Below are 18,041 nucleotides of genomic sequence, written 5' to 3'. Positions count from 1 at the left end.
GGGGCTCGAACCCACGAACCGCGAGATCATGACCTAAGCGAAAGTCGGACGCTTAACCGACTAAGCCACCCAGGCGCCCCTAATTTTATTTTTTAAATACCTGTTTTTCTATTTCTTCCCTCCCCCCCCCATTTATTTTTGAGACAGACAGAGCACAAGAGGGGGAGAGGCAGAGAGAGAGGGAGACAGAATCAGATTCAGATTCTGAAGCAGGCTCTAGGCTCTGAGCTGTAAGCAGAGCCCAACAGTGGGCTTGAACCCACGAAGTATGAGATCGTGACCTGAGCTGAAGTCAAACACGCAACCAACTGAGCTATTCAGGCACCCCATTTTTTTTTTTTTTAATATTAAGAGAGAGAGAGAACACATGAGTAGGGGAAAGGGGCAGAGGGAAAGAGAATGTCAAGCAGGCTCCACACTCAGCATAGAGCCCAACATGGGGCTCAGTCCCATGACCCCAGGATCATGACCTGAGCTGAAATCAAGAGTCAGATGCTCAAATGACTAAGCCAACCAGGTGCTTCTATATGTTTTTAGATTTTAAAAAAGAATCAAACTTGATTTTTCCAATTACTTTATAAAATGAAAGCCAAACTAAAAATAGTTTAATCCTAAATGCTGAGGGTTTTTTTTTTTAGCTTTATTGAAGTATATTTAACAGATGTTATATATTTAAAGTATACAATATGATCTGATATATGTACACATTTTGAAAGAATTCCCACCCTTAAATTAATGAGCATTCCCACATTACAGTTACTATTTTGTGTCTGTGTGGGGAGAACACTTAATTTCTACTCTCTTAGCAAATCTCAATTACACTATATAGTATTATCAAACATGGTCACATTATATACATGAGATCCACAGACCTTACTCATCTTATAACTGAAAGTTTGTACCCTTTTTACCAGCAGCTATCTTTCCCCTACCACTACTCACAGTCCCTGGCAAGGACCATTCTACTCTGTTTGACTCCCCCCTCTCCAATATTACACATGTAAGTGCTACAATGTAGTTCTCTGTCTGGCTCATTTCACTTTAGTATCATGACCTTCAGGTTCATCCTAGTTGCACAAATAGCAGGATTTCCTTCTTTTTTATGGCTCAATAATATTCCACTATATATGTCTATCTCTCTATATAGACACTTCTTTATCCATTTACCCACTGAAAGACACTTAGGTATTTTCCATACTTGTAAACAATACTGTGATATACATAAGAGTACAGACATCTCTTCAAGATAATGACACCATTTCCTTTGACTATATATGCAGCAAGTGCACTGCTGGATGATATGGTAGTTTTATTTTTAATTTCTTGAGGAATCTCCATACTATTTTCCACTGTGTCTGTACCAATCTACATTCACACCAACAGTACACAAGAGTTCCCTTTCACCCACATCCTTGCCAGCATGTCATCTCTTGTCTTTTTGACATCCCAACAGATGTGAGATGATCTATCACTGTGGTATATATTTGCATTTCTCTGATGAGTGATGTTAAGCACCTTCTCATGTACCTCTCAGCCATTTGCATGTCTTCTTTGGAAAAATGTCTATTTGGGTCCTTTGCACGTATTTAAAATTGGATTACTCTTTTTCTGCTATTGAATCGTATGACTTCCTTAAATAGTTTGGATATTAAGCTAATATTGGATGTGTGGATTGTAAATACCTTCTCCCATTCCATAAGTTGCTTTTTCGTATTGTTGATGGTTTCTTTTACTATGCTGCTTTTTATTCTGATGTAGCCCTATATTATTTTGGCTTGTGTTGCCTTTGCATTTGGTGTCAAATCCAAAAAACCACTGCCAAGATCTATGTGAAGAATCATTCTCTGTTTTCTTCTAGAAGTTTTAGGGTTTCAACTATTACACTTAATTATTCCATTTTGAGTTGTTTTTGTGCATGGTGTATGTTAGGGGTCTAGTTTTATTCTTCTGCATATGAATATCCAGTTTTCCGAGAACCATTTATTGAAAACACTATCCTTTCCCCCATTGCATATTCTTGCCTCCTTTGTTAAAAAATAACTGACCACATATGTATGGGTTTATTTCTGGACTATGTGTCTATGTGTCTCTGATCTGTCTGTTTTTATGCTAGTGCCATACTATTTCAATTACTAAAGCCTTATAATATAGTTTGAAATTAAGAAGTACGATGCCTCCAGATTTATTCTTTCTCAAGACTGGTTTGGCTATTCCAGGTCTTTTGTGGTTCCACATGGATATAAAAACTGTTTATTTCTTCTTAGAAATATGAAAAATGACTTAGGATTTTGAAAAAGTATTTTAACATTTTATTTTTAAGTAACCTCTATACTCAATGAGGGGCTCAAACTTACAAACCTGAGACCAAGAGTTGCACACTCCATTGACTGAGCCTTCCAGGCACCCCAAAATTAGGATTCTGAAAGGAACTGTCCTGAATCTGTAAATTGTTTTGACTACTAAGAACATTTCAATATTATTAATTCATCTTTTTGTAGATTTGGGTTTCCATAATTATTATTATTATTTTATTGTCAAGTTAGGTAACATACTGTAGTCTTGGCTTCAGGAGTAGATTCCCATGATTCATCACTTACATATAATACCCAGGGCTCATCCCAACAAGTGCCCTCCTATACCAATCACCCATTTTCCCCACCCTCCCAACCTCCCACTCCCATCAACCCTGTTTGTTCCCTATATTTAAGAGTCTCTTCTGGTTAGTCTCCCTCTCTATTTGCATTTTTTTGCTTCCCTTCTCATATGGTCATCTGTTAAGTTTCTCAAATTCCACATATAAGTGAAATCATATATCTGTCTCTGACTGCCTTATTTTGCTTTCAACAGTATTAATTCTTTTTTTTTTTTAATTTTTTTTAATGTTTTACTTTATTTCTAGGAGAGAGAGAGAGAGAGAGCGTGAGCAGGGGAGGGTCAGAAAGAGAGGGAGTCACAGACTGAAACAGGCTCCAGGCTCTGAGCTGGCAGTCAGCACAGAGCCCGATGTGGGGCTCGAACCCACGAACCGCGAGATCATGACCTAAGCGAAAGTCGGACGCTTAACCGACTAAGCCACCCAGGCGCCCCTCAACAGTATTAATTCTTGCAATCCAAAAAAATAGATTATCTTTCCTACTGCAACTACTTTCATCAATATTTTATAGTTTTCAGTGGATAGATCTTTCACCTTTGTTGAATTTATTCCTAAATATTTTACTTTATGACGTAAATGGGATTATATAATATTTCTTTCTGATAACTCACTGTTAGTGTATAGATATGCAACTTACTTTTGCACACTGATTTTGTGTCATGCAACTTTACTGAGTTTATTTATTAATTCTAACAGTTTTTGGCAGGATTTTTTGGGTTTACTATATATAATATGCCATCTGCAAATAGAGATGTCTTTCTGATTTAGATAACCTTTTTAAAAATTTCTAACTGGGCAAACCATGAGAGACTTTTGAATGCTGACAAAAACTGAGGACTGATGGATGTGGGGGGAGGGGGGGATGGGCATGGAGGAGGACACTTGTGGGGATGAGCACTGAGTGTTATGTGGAAACTAATTTGACAATAAACTATTAAAAAAAAAAATAATAAAATAAAAATTTCTAACTGAAGTATAGCTGACATGTAATATTTTATTAGTTGCAGGTGTACAACATAGTGATTTGACAATAAGATACATTATGAAATGCTCACCATGATAAGTGTAGTTACCATCTGTCACCATAGAAGTTATTACAGTATAATTGACTTATATTCCCTATGCTGTAGATTCCATCCCCATGACTTATTTATCTTATAAGTCTAAGTCTGTATTCTTAATCCCCTTTACCTTTTTTGTCTATCCCCTGCCAACCCCAGCAACCACAAGTTTGTTCTCTGAATTTATGAGTCCATAATTATTTGTTTGTTCGGTTTTTTAGGTTCCAATTATAAGTAAAAATCATTTGGTATTTGTCTTTCTCTAACTTATTTTACTAAGCATAATACCCTTTAGGTTCATTCATGTTTTCGCAAATGGCATGATTTCACCCTCTTTAACTGCAGAGTATATATATATTTGTGTGTGTATATACTACATCTTCTTTATCTATTCATCTATGAATGGACATTTGGGTTGCTTCTACATATTGGATATTATAAATATTGCTGTAATAGAGGAACCTGGGCGGCTTAGTCGGTTAAGCATCTGACTCTTGGTTTTGGCTCAGGTCATGATCTGATGGTTTACGGGATTGAGCCCTGCTTCAGGCTTTGTGCTGGCACTGTGGAGCCTGCTTGCTGAGGATCCTCTCTCTCCCTCTCTCTCTGCCCCTCCCCTGCTCACTTGCTTTCTCTCTCAAAATAAATAAACTTAAAACAATTTTTTTAAATACTGCAATAAACACAGGAGTGCATATATCTTTTCTTTAAGAAAACTAAAGGAGTATTAATTTCATTTATTAAGGAATTTGGTTTTTTAATATTAATTAAAAAATTTTAATTCAGTATAGTTAACATATAGTGTTGTATTAGTTTCAGGTGTGCAATACAGTGATTCAACAATTCCATATATTACGTAGTGCTCATCAAGATAAGTGTACTCTTAATCCCCTTCTATATTTCACCCATCCCCTTTAACTTCCCTCTGGTAAAAATCTGTTTGTTCTCTTTAGTCAAGAGTCTAGTTGTTGTTTTTTTTTTTTTTTAATTTTTAAATGTTTACTTATTTTTGACAGAGAGACAGAGTACGAGCTTGACAGGGAGGAGTAGCGAAGAGGACAGAATCCAAAGCAGGCCCCAGGCTCCGAGCTGTCAGCACACAGCACTACGTGGGGCGTGAACCCAAGAACCATGAGATCATGACCCAAGGCGAAGTTGGATGCCCAACCGACTGAGCCACCCAGGCACCCCTGCAAAACTAGACTTTTGGGGCGAATGGGTGGCTCAGTCGGTTGGGCGTCCAGCTTTGCCTTGGGTCATGATCTCACAGTTTTTAAGTTCGAGCCCCGTGTCGGGATCTGTGCTGACAGCTCAGAGCCTGGAGCCGGTTTTGGATTCTGTGTCTCCTATTCTCTCTTCTCTCCTGCTCATACTGTCTCTCTCCCAATAGTAAATAAATATTTAAAAAAAAGAGTCTAGTTTTTGGTTTATGTCTTTTTTGTCACCTTTGTTTATTTGTTTTGTTTCTTAAATTCCACATATGACTGTAATCATATTGTATGTCTTTCTCTGACTGACTTATTTCACTTAGCATTATACTTTCAAGATCCATCCATGTTGTTACAAATGGCAAGATTTTGTTTTTTATGGTTGAGTAATATTGCATTGTATATGTATACCATATTTTCTTTATCCATTCATCTATTGATGGACACTTGTGCTGCTTCCATACCTTGGTTAGTGTAAATAATGCTGCTATAAACAGAGGGATACATATATCTCTCTGAATTACTGTGTTTATATTCTTTGGGTAACTACCCAGTAGTGGAATTACTGGATCATACGGTAGTTCTTTTTTAAATCTTTTGAGGAACCTCCATGTGCTCTTCCACAGTGGCTGCACAGTTTACAGTACCAACAACAGTGCAAGAGGGTTCTTTTCTCTCCACATCTTTGCCAACAGGTGCTGTTTCTCGAGTTTTTGATTTCAGCCATCCTGACAGGTGTGAGGTGATATCTCATTGTGGGTTTTGATTTGCATTTCCTGATGAGTGATTTTGAGCATCTTTTCATGTGTCTGTTGGCCATCTGTATGTCTTCTTGGGGGAAATATCTGTGCATTTCTTCTGCCCATTTTTTATTCTTTTAAAAAGATTTATTATTTTTTTTTTAATGTTTGAGAGAGGGAGAGAATCCCAAGCAGGCTCCACAGTGTCAGCACAGGAGACTGACATGGGACTCAATCTCACGAACCGTTGAGATCATGTCCTGAGCTGAAATCAAGAGTTGGACACTTAACCAATTGAGCCACCCAGGTGCCCCTTCTGCCCATTTTTTGACTATTTGGGTTTTGGGTGTTGAGTTGTGGAAGTTTTTTATGTATTTTAGATACTAACCCTTTATCAGATATGTCATTGGCAAATAACTCTCCCATTCAGTAAGTGTTCTTTTAGTTTGTTGTTTCCTTTGCTGTGCAGAGGTTTTTATTTTGATGTAGTCCCAATAGTTTACTTTTGCTTTTGTTTCCCTCGCCTCAGAAGACGTATTTAGGAGGAGCTGCTACAACCAATTTCAGAGAAATCATTGCCTGTGCTCTCTTCTAGAACTTCTATAGTTTCAGGTCTCATATTTAGGTCCTTAATCCATTTTCAATTATTTTTGTGTATGGTGTAAGAAAGAGGTGGTCCAGTTTCAGGATGCCTAGGTGGCTCAGTTGGTTAAGTGTCCATCTTCGGGTCAGGTTATGATCTCGCTGTTCATGAGTTCAAGCCTCATGTTGAGCTCTATGCTGACAGCTCGGAACCTGGAGCCTGCTTCAGATTCTGTTGTATCTCCTTCTCTCTCTGCCCGTCCCCCACTCACACTCTGTCTCTCTCTCTCAAAAATGAGTAAATGTTTTTTTAATGTTTTACTTATTTCTTAGAGAGAGAGAGAGACAGAGAGACAGAGAGACAGACAGAGACAGACAGTGTGAGCAGGGGAGGGTCAGAGAGAGAGGGAGACAAAGAATCTGAAACAGGCTCCAGGCTCTGAGCTGGCTGTCAACACAGAGCCTGGCACGGGGCTCGAAACCACGAAACGTGAGATCATGACCTGAGCTGAAGTCAGATGCTTAACCGACTGAGCCACCCAGGTGCCCCAAAAATGAATAAATGTTTTTAAAAAAATTTAGAAAGTGGTCCAGTTTCATTCTTTTGCATACAGCTGTCCAGTTTTCCCAACACCATTAATTGAAGGGACTGTCTTTCCCCACTGTGGGTATTCTTACCTCCTTTATTATAGATTAAGTGATCACATAAGTATGAATTTATTTGTCTCTCAGTTTTGTTCCATTGATCAATGTGCCTAATTTTGTGCCAGTACCATACTGTATTGATTACTACAACTTTGTACTGTAACCTCAAATCTGGGATTGTGATACCTCTAGCTTTGTCAGCTTTGTCTTCTTTTTCAAGACTACTTTGGCTATTTTGCTATTTGTCATTCCATACAACTTTTGGGATGATTTATTCTAGTTCTGGGAAAAACATTACTGTTTTTTTTTTAAAGATAAAAAATTTTTTTTACTGTTTATTTTTTGAGTGAGAGAGAGAGGGAGAGGGAGAGGGAGAGGGAGAGAGAGTGGGAGAGGGAGAGAGAGAGAAATTGTGAGTGAGGAAGGAGCAGAGAGAGAGGGAGACATAGAATCCAAAGCAGGCTCCAGGCTCTGAGCTGCCAGCATGGGGCTCAAATTCACAGACTGTGAGATCATGACCTGAGCTGAAGTCAGATGCTCAACTGAGAAAGCCACCCAGCTTTTTAAAGATTTTTTTAAAGTAATCTCCACACCCAGCATGGGGATTGAACTCACAACCATGAGCTAAGAGTCACACACTCCACCAACCAAGCCAGTCAGGTGTCCCATTACTGGTATTTTGATAGGTACTGAATTAGATTGCTTTGGTTAGTATAGGCATTTTAATAGTATTCCTCCAGTCCATGAGCATGATATACCTTTCTATTTATACATGTCATCTTCAATTTCCTTCATTAGTGTCCTACAGTTTTCAGAGTATTAGGTCCTTCACTCCTTGATTAAATTTATTCCTAGGTTTTAGTTTTTTGTTTTTGTTTTTTTTTATATAAGCGTAAATGGGATTGTTTTCTTAATTTCTCTTTCTGGTAGTTCATTATTAATGTACAGAAATGCTATAGATTTTGTATCCTGAAACCTTACTGAATTCATTTATTAGTTCTAACAGTTTTTTGATGGAGTGTTTAGGTTTTCTATATATAACATCATGTCATCTGCAAACAGCAAGTTTTATTTTTTCCTTACCAATTTGGATGCCTTTTATTTGTTTTTCTTGTCTGACTGCTGCAGCAAGGGCTCCCAGCACTATGTTGAATATAAGTGTGAGAGTGAACATCTTTGTCTTGTTGTTGTTTTTTAACATTCGTTTATTTTTGAGAGAAAGAGATAGCATGAGCAGGAAAGGGGCAGAGAGAGAGGGAGACACAAAATTCAAAGCAGGCTCCAGGCTCTGACCTGTCTGCATGGAGCCCGATGCGGGCCTCAAACTCAAGAGCCGTGAGATCATGACCTGAGCTGAAGTTGGACGCTTAACCAACTGAGTCACCCAGGTGCCCCTGTCTTGTTCTTGATCTTAGAGGGAAAGCTCTCTGTTCTTCACCACTGAGGATGATGTTGGCTGTAGGTTTGTCCTATATGGACTTTATTATGTTGAATTATGTTCTTTGGCTACTCAAGGTCTTTTGTCATTTCATACAAATTTTAGGATTATTTGTTCTAGTTCTGTGTAAAATACTATTGGTATTTTGATTATGAATTGCATTTTGTTAATGTGGAAGCAGTCAAGCCCCCTACAGAGAAAGACTGGAAGATGGGCATTTGCCCACCTCCTTTGGATTGAACTCTGGGGGCTAGCCACAGTAACTACCTGCATGCCTATTAACAACTACTTTGTTTGCTACTGTCCTGTCAAAATTATGAATACAAGACTCCATGCTATCACAGGTAATTTGGGACATGTCCCTCAAATAGCAGCTGTAAGAGTTAGGGCACTAAATGTGTGCAAATAGTCTTCTAACTTGGTTCTATTGTTGGAGTAAATCCGAGTTGGGGTCAGGTCACACCCACTTGCTCCCCTAGGCCATTACTCGAAGATGTGTGCTAACTAAAAGCTGGAGCCTCAGGCAGCAGCTTTTAAAATTTCCAGTCAACCTCCTTTCTCAGTGCTGTGCCCTAGGGGAAAAGCCACAGCAAGTGTTTGTGCTCCCATCTTGCACCATTAAGAATGCTTCTTGGGGGAGAAAAATCTGCTTCTTTGGTATAAGCCTGTGGGACTCATAAGCACAAGCCCTGGTGGCTTTCAGAGCTAAATGTTTTGGAAACCCAAATCTCAGGTGAGAGTCTTCAACTGGGGGCAGTAGTAATACAGTCCAAACCCTCCGATTCTCAGGGAGAAGCTGGCAGTTGGGGGTTCCCTCCTGATTATATGGCACTGTGCTAGGGGTAGGTTTAGGCAAGAGTGTGCCTCAGTCTTTCCTACATGTTTTAATGCGGATATTTTCTCATCTGCCTGATTGTGTAGGAGGAACTCAGCTAGTTTCTGGAGTTCTCTCAGAGGGAATTGCTCCATGCATAGCAACACAGAGTGTGTCCATGGGAGGATGGAAATTCAGGAGCCTGCTATGTCACCATCTTGGTCCCAGTCTATACTGAGGGTTTGACATTTGTCTTCATTCTTTTCAGTTTAGAATTTTGTATTAGACTGTTTTTTTTAAAGTTGATAATATTTCATCCTTTACTACAGAGTAGTATTTACATTATTATCCATTTAAATCATAGAATTTGACCCAGGTTTTCTTGCTCTGACATATTGCCAATATGGTAACAGTAATAATGTATTTCTATGCATTTCTTTTTATAAATAAATAATATCCAGACATTTTTCTATAGGGAGAATATGTTAACATCAGTTACTCAAAAATAAAACTAAGAACCATAACGAACTACCACCACATACCTATTAGAACTCATATAAAAAACAGCGAAAATAGTCAGTGTTACTGAGGCTGCAGAGAAGCTGAATCTCTCAAACAGTGCTGGTGAGAATCCCTGAAAAACAGCCTGACAGTTTCCTGCAAAACTAAACAAGCACGAGCCGTATGACCCAGCAAGTGCACTCTTGGGCATTTATCCCAAGGAAATGAAGCTCTATGTTCACACAAAAACCCTTACATGAATGTTCAAAGCAGCTTCATTACCAAAACAACCCAAATGTTCTCCGGTGGGTGAAAAGGTTGAAAAATTCTGGTATATCCATATAACAGAATAATACCATGCAGTCCTAAAACAATAGGAAACATACTACGTTGACCACAAGAGCATTACATTTAGGGACACCTAGGTGGCTCAGCTGCTTAAGTGTCCAACTCTTGAATTCGTTCCGGTCACAATCCCAGGGTTGTGGAATCAAGGCCCGTGTCAGGCTCCATGCTGAACATGGAGACTGCCTAAGATTCTCTCTCCTCTCTCTTTGCCCTTCCCCCTGCTCACACTCACGCTCTATTTCTCTCTCAATAAATAAATAAGTAAACATTGAAAACAAAGAAGTGACAACAGGAGAAACAAAGAGAAGCAGATAGTGGATTCATGAACAGAAGAGATAAAAAGAAGGCAATGGCTTTTTTATATCACTGTCACATATTAAGTTTTCTTCTCAAAACGTGGAAAAGGAATGCAAACCATGCAAACACATAAAAATCAATAATCACAAGGATAAAGAAAAATATTTCGTACTTGTGTGGTGATGGCCAACTACTGGGATCCTGAAGTACCACACCAAGGGCATAAAGAACAAGAGTCTGCAAAAAAAATTACTCTAGTTAGTAAAGGCCTAACAGAGATGAAGTGACTGCCAGAAAGCAACTCATCCTAAATGCTCTTTTAATACTGATAATGAACACAGAATAAAAATAGAAAATAAAAGAAGAAAACACAGGCCATGATTTTGGTGATTTTATAGTGGGGAAGGCCTCACTAACTATGTCAAAATCTGCAAGTCATAAAGGAATAACAGATTTAACTATGAAAATTTAAAAACTGCATCCAGTTAAAACAAAACAGACCAAAATCACCAGTGAAAGATAAATAATAAGAAAAACACATTTCCTATATAATTGACTGTTACCATGTACACTACACAGAAAGATGTTTAAGCTCACTAGAAAGAAGAGTAAGTTACAAGCGCATAACTCACAAAAAGAAATACAAACTGTTAAATATGTATGAAAAGCTGCTCAATCTCTCCAATGATCAGGGAAAAGCAAATTAAAATAATGAGATAGTGTTTCATATAAGAAATGTGTAAAAAGTTCCTAAATCCTGAAGTGGTAAAGATTCATACGCTGTTGCTAAAAATATAAATTGTTTTTTAGAGGGCAACTTAAATTTAATATACATAAGCACTTTGACCCCAAAACTCTATTTCTAAGACTCTACTCAATACCTATACAAGTATACAATTTGTAACAACAACAAAAAAATGATGTCAATCTAAATTTCCACCGATGGGGACTGCTTAAATAAACTATAACACACTCATACAATGGAATACTATACATCCATTAAAAATAATGAATTGGATCTGTATTAAGTATCAGTTGTACTAATAGCCATGATACACTTAATTAAAGAAGCAAATTAACGAAGGATATGTGAAAAACAACCTTTCACATATAAATTCAATTTTTAAAACACACACATATATGTATATTACACATACAGAATAATATACATACATAGAAAAAGATATACAAAAATACATACTAAAGTATTAGCAGTAGTACACATGAGGAAGGAAGCCTTTCTACTGTTTAGACTTTAAAACAGCATATATTATTATCATTTAAAATAATTGTGTCTTTATTTTAATTTTTTTAAATTAAAGAGAGAAAGAACAAGCACACGTGGAGAAGGGGCCCAAAGTAGGAAAGAAAGAAAGAAAGAATCCCAAGCAGGGTCAACACTGTCAGTACAGAGCACAACGCAGGCTTGAACCCTTGAACCATGAGATCATGAGCTGAACCGAAGTCAGACCTTAACCAACTGAGCCACCCAGGCACCCAGTGTCTTTGATTTAATAATAGGTATCATTTATTGGACATTTTAAACTATAGGATTTAAAAATACACACTAAAAGAGTTATAAAGACCAAGTAAGTAAGTCAGTAAAGTAAGTATACCAAATGTTTCTTACCTCTCTAGGAATAATAAATTTGTCAACCTTTCCTTCAATATCTTGAAGCCGGGCAGAAACAGGGGTCAGTTTGGCAGTCCGAACAGTTTCACAAAGTACTTGCCGACAATATCTGTTTAAAAAAAACATTTTTACAGATCTTTACTCTGGGAGAGGCAGTTTGAGATGTACATACATTTAAAAATATCATTCAACAACTTTAATAATCTTCCTGATTTGAAGTAGTCACATCGTAATTCTAATTTGTTTGAAAATAAGTTATGTATTAGAGGTATATAAAATCCAGGTAGGTATAAATTTAAACAAATGAAAACCACCTTAAAAGTACCAGAAGAAAACTCAAAACAATATTTTTATATTTGAGTACAAAAGTCTTTTATTTTTAAAATGAAGGATTAATAAATTTAACAAAGAACTTTCCTACTCAAATATCATAAAAATATTGACCCAAAGACAGAAACCACAAAGAAAAATACAAATAATCCGAATATGGAAATATTTTAAACTTATTTACAATTGTAAGCACTACTGGAAAACAACTGGGAAAAATATTTTCAAAATGTGTAATAGCTCTTTAAAAATCCACAATTATTGGGGCATCACTCAAGTGTCCAACTTTTTTTAAAAATTTTTTTAAATAATTTATTTATTCTTGAGATAGAGAGAGACAGATCATGAGCGGGAGAGGGGCAGAGAGGGAGGGAGACACAGAATCTGAAACAGGCTCCAGGATTTGAGCTGCCAGAACAGAACCTGATGCAAGGCTTGAACCCATGAACCACGAGATCGTGACCTGAGCTGAAGCTGGACGCTTAACTGACTGAACCACTCAGGCGCCCCAAGTGTCCAATTCTTGATTTCAGCTGGGGTCATGATGTCATGGTCATGAGATCGAGCCCTGAGTGGGGCTCTGCACTGGGCATGGAGCATGCTTGAGATTCTTTCTCTCCTTCTCCCACTCCCTCTGCCCCACTCCCACTCCTGCGCTCACTCTCGCTCTTGCTCTCTCCACCTAAAATTAAATAAATAAATAAATATTTAAAAAATAGATAATTAAAATCATCAAACACCCTAACAAAAATATGGACAACTATAAAAAAGGAATTCACATACAAAATATAAATGTTTTGGAAATATATGAAGTGATGCTCAGCCTCCTTAACAGTGGAAAAATCACCAATTATAGTAATTTTTTTTACTTGACAGATTAGCAAAGATGAAATAGAACGATATTAGACAATACTAATAAAAAATGGGGAAAAAAAGGGTCCTGTGTGGCTCAGTGGGTTGACTCTGGCTCAGGTCATGATTTCATGGTTCATGAATTCAAGTCCCACATCGGGCTCACTACTATCAGTGTAAAGCCGGCTTAAGAACCTCTTTCTCTCTGCCCCTCCATCACTTGGGTACATGCTCTCTCTCTCTCAAAAATAAATAAAATTTTTTAATGGGGAAAAGACATTTATATCCAGTTGTTGGAAGTATAAATTGGTACAACCTTTATGAAGGGTAACTTGGCAATGTAAAAAAATATTAAGTGTGGGGGTGCCTGGGTGGCTCAGTCGGTTAAGCGTCCGACTTCGGCTCAGGTCATGATCTCACAGTTCGTGGGTTCGAGCCCCGTGTCCGGCTCTGTGCTCACAGCTAGCTAAGAGCCTGGAGCCTATTTGAGATTCTGTATCTCCCTCTCTCTTTGACCCTCTCCTGCTCATGCTGTCTCTTTCTGAGAAATAAATAAAACATTAAAAATATTTTTAAAAAATTAAGTGTACAACACAATTAGAATAAAAGCTAAAATGTATTGAAATCCTCCTATAAGCCAGTTCTATTAAATACTTTCTATGCACTATCTCGCTTAATCCTTATTTAAGCTTCATGGATGCTACTATTATTTTAATTTCACAGATTTTTAGAAATGAGGCAATTATTTAAGATCAACATGGCAGGGAAGTGGTATCAACAAGATTCAAACCTAGGACTGTCTTAGTTCACAGCCCCTAATTATAAATACTAAGCTACTGTATATATCCTTCAATAATAATCTCATTTCTAGGACTTTATTACTAGAAACAATAGAAACTTTATTAGTAGAATATTAACAAAAATGCAAGTGTAGGAAAGTTGACTGTTTATAATATCTAAAAACAACAAAAACGAAAGAACTAAATCCTTCCTTCCCTCTTTGAACAAGTATTTATTAGGTACCTACAACATTAGAAGCACCATGTTAGACAGTGAGCTACAACAGGGAACAAGACAGATACTCATAAAGAGATTCAAAGTCTAACTGGCAGGGAAAGCTAGGGACATCAAGGATGACAATTTAAAAAGCAAAGTAATGGTTATGATAAAGGAAGTTCAGGGTTTTGGATAACACCTGGCAGGAGCACCTAACTAAAGAAAGGACTTTGTGGAGAAATAAGCATTTTAGGCTGAGACCCGCAGGAAAAAAATAAATAAATAACCCAACAAACTGGAGTTAGCTAGAAGACAAAGGAAGAGAGAATCTAGATAAAGGAGTAGTCTGCAAAAGCCAGAAGATAAGAAAGGCTACTGCAGCTTTGCAGAAACTAAAGAATTTCAATATAGTTAAATCCTAGATATGAAAAGGCACAAATAATAAGAGAAAAGATGGAAGAGGAATACAAGACCCAGCTATTAGAATGCATCATAAGCTAAACTGGTGAGTTTAAATGTTATCTTAAGGGCAACCAGATGTCCCTGAAGGATTTTAAATTAGAGAGTCATCTGCCCAGATACAGACTCCCCAGATATAAAAAAATCACTAGCACAGTGATTCTCAAACATTAGAATTAGAACACATTAGAATCATCTGAGTAGGTTTTGAAAACTTCTGATGTCTGGAGATTGTTGGTATGGAAATTGGTCCTTAGGTTATCTGTATGTTAAAAGCACCCAAAGTATTTACAGTGTGTAGTCACAGACCCCAGTAGCAATTTGGAAAATGGATTGGAGGGAAGCAAGATCCAAGGCTGTTGAATATCCCAGGCAAGTTGATGGTGGTCGAATAGAGTGGGGACAATGAAAAGAACTAAAATTAAACTTCCAAATAAAAGTTGTTTGGAAATTACAAGCAACAAACCTAATAACTGATTGGGTGTGGAGGAGTCATAGATATAAAAATACTGTCCACTAAATATTTAGAGAAAAAATGGAATTCACAGAAGAATTATATTTTTACATTTTAAAATATTTTGAATTTTTTTATTTTAAATATATATGTATATATGCATAGAAAAATCTGGAAAAATANAATAGGCTCCAGGCTCTGAGCTGGCAGTCAGCACAGAGCCCGACGTGGGGCTCGAACCCACGAACGGCGAGATCATGACCTAAGCGAAAGCTGGACGCTTAACCGACTAAGCCACCCAGGCGCCCCTAATTACATATTACTTTAAAGATGAAAGGGTTATGGGTGTCTAGGTGGCTCAGTCAGTTAAGTGTCTGATTTCAGCTCAGGTCATGATCTCATGGTTCATGAGTTTGAGCACCACATGGGCCTCAGAGCCTGGAGCCTGCTTCAGATTCTGGTTCTCTCTCTCTGCCCCTTCTCCACCCACATTCTCTCTCTCACTCTCTCAAAAATAAACATTAAAAAAATGAAAAAAATAAGATTAAAGGGTTGTATTTAATGTAATAAATAAAACTTCCAACATTTTGAAAAATTTGTAAAATAAGCCTCCCTATCTTCTTTTCTATAGTTGAAAGAGGCTCCAAGGTAGGGTTGGTTTCCTGCTATCCAGACTTAGACTTCAACAACCTAAGCAGTCACAGCTGCTATTTAAAAAAATATTTTTAATTAAGGTTTTTTTAATTATTTTATTTTATTTTTTTTTAAAGCTTTTATTTATTTCTAGGAGAGAGACACAGCGTGAGCAGGGGAGGGTCAGAGAGAGAGGGAGTCACAGACTGAAACAGGCTCCAGGCTCCGAGCTGGCAGTCAGCACAGAGCCCGACGCGGGGCTCGAACCCACGAACCGCGAGATCATGACCTGAGCGAAAGTCGGACGCTTAACCGACTAAGCCACCTGGGGGCCCCTAAGGTATTTTTTTTTTTTATAATTTTTTTTTAACGTTTTATTTATTTCTAGGAGAGAGAGAGAGCGTGAGCAGGGGAGGGTCAGAGAGAGAGGGAGTCACAGACTGAAACAGGCTCCAGGCTCCGAGCTGGCAGTCAGCACAGAGCCCGACGCGGGGCTCGAACCCACGAACCGCGAGATCATGACCTGAGCGAAAGTCGGACGCTTAACCGACTAAGCCACCCAGGCGCCTCCCTAAGGTATTTTTTAATAGTTTATTTATATTTGAGAGAGAGAGAGACAGAGCATGAGTGGGGGAGGGGCAGAGAGAGAGGGAGACACAGAATCTGAAACAGGCTCCAGGCTCTGAGCTGTCAGCACAGAGCCCGATGCAGGGCTCGAACCCATGAACCATGAGATCTGACCTGAGCCGAAGTCAGATGCTTAACCAAATGAGCCACCCAGGCGCCCCTAATTAAGGTATTATCTACATATAAAAATTCATCTATCTTACCTATACAATTTAATGAATTTTAGTCATTGTGTATAATTGTCTAACCATAACCAAACACAAGCAAAATACAGAACAGTTTCCTCACCCTAAAAACTTTTCTTTCTCCCTCCTAGTTGATCCTCGCCCTATTCCTGGTCCCAGACAACCACTGATCTATTTTCTAAGACTGTAGTTTTTTGCCTTTTCTAGAATTTCACCCTAATGAGATCATATTGTATGCATATTGTATGTGCTTGACTTCTTTCGCATAATAGAATCACATTTATCCACATTGTTATATACATATTAATATCATACTTTTTTTTTTATATATATATATTTTTTATTTATTTCTAGGAGAGAGAGAGAGACAGCGTGAGCAGGGGAAGGTCAGAGAGAGAGGGAGTCACAGACTCTGAAACAGGCTCCAGGCTCTGAGCTGGCAGTCAGCACAGAGCCCGACGCGGGGCTCGAACCCACGAACCGCGAGATCATGACCTAAGCGAAAGTCGGATGCTCAACCGACTAAGCCACCCAGGAGCCCCAATATCATACTACTTTTTACTACTTGGTAATACTTCAAGGTATAGACATAACACAATTCATTTATCTATTCACCAGTTGATCAACATCTGGACTGCTTCTAGTTTTTTGCTATCATGAATAATATTGCTATGAACACTGGCATAAAGTTCTCTATGTGGACATATTTTTTCACTTCTCTTGAGTAAATGCCTTGGAGAATTTTTGGGTTGTATGGTTAAGTATATGTTTAACTGCCACACTGTTTTCCAACAAGACTATACCATTTTGCATTCCCATCAATTAGGTATGAATGTTCCACTTACTTAAACATTGCTGATACTACTTTATATAGTTTAATGTTAAGGTTTCCCAGAACTACCTTATGTTTTTTTTTGTTTGGTTTTTTTTAAGAGAGAGAGTGTGAGTGGGGGAGAGAAGCAGAGGGAGAGAGAGAGAAAGAGAGAGAATCACAAGTGGGCTCCACACTGAGCACTGAACTAAAATCAAGATTTGGATGCTCAACCAACTGGGCCACCCATGCATGCCTACCTTACAATTTTAAAGAGCAAATTAAATTACATAACAAAATCTGTATGTAAAAATCTTAAGTCCTATAAAAATATATACCTTTCCTACGGGGCGCCTGGGTGGCTTAGTCGGTTAAGCGTCCGACTTTCGCTTAGGTCATGATCTCGTGGTTCGTGGGTTCGAGCCCCGTGTCAGGCTCTGTGCTGACTGCCAGCTCAGAGCCTGGAGCCTATTTCAGAGTCTGTATCTCCCTCTCTCTCTGACCCTCGCCTGCTCATGCTGTCTCTCTCTCTCTCCTAGAAATAACTGAAAAATATTAAAAAATATATATATATACCTTTCCTAGATATTATCATTAGCTTTAAATAAGCTGGTTAAACCAATTGAGGGGTGCCTACGTGGCTTAGTTGGTTAAGTGTCCAACTTAAGCTCAGGTCATGATCTCACAGTTTTTGAGTTCAAGCCCTGCGTTGCTCTGTGCTGACAGCTCGGAGCCTAGAGCCTGCTTCAGATTATTCTGTCTCCCTCTCTCTGTGCC

At 38.2% G+C, this 18,041-nt stretch overlaps 1 protein-coding gene across 1 annotated transcript in view; it reads right to left on the bottom strand.

Moving 5' to 3' along the window:
• Nucleotides 1-18,041, bottom strand: part of CYP20A1 (cytochrome P450 family 20 subfamily A member 1) — a 63,564-nt gene that overhangs the window by 7,466 nt on the left and 38,057 nt on the right. The window contains exons 10-11 of the mRNA XM_077747617.1: nt 11,918-12,029; nt 10,460-10,524 (exon numbers count right to left, since the gene is read on the bottom strand). Of these exons, the coding sequence (XP_077603743.1) occupies nt 10,460-10,524; nt 11,918-12,029 (177 nt within the window). The remainder of the gene's footprint in view (nt 1-10,459; nt 10,525-11,917; nt 12,030-18,041) is intronic.

Source organism: Crocuta crocuta, unplaced genomic scaffold (genome assembly GCF_008692635.1).
Source record: "Crocuta crocuta isolate KB4526 unplaced genomic scaffold, BGI_CrCroc_1.0 scaffold159, whole genome shotgun sequence".
Lineage (NCBI taxonomy): Eukaryota > Metazoa > Chordata > Mammalia > Carnivora > Hyaenidae > Crocuta > Crocuta crocuta.
The sequence above is the reverse complement of the archived record's forward strand: the minus strand, read 5'-3'. Positions and strand labels throughout refer to the sequence as shown.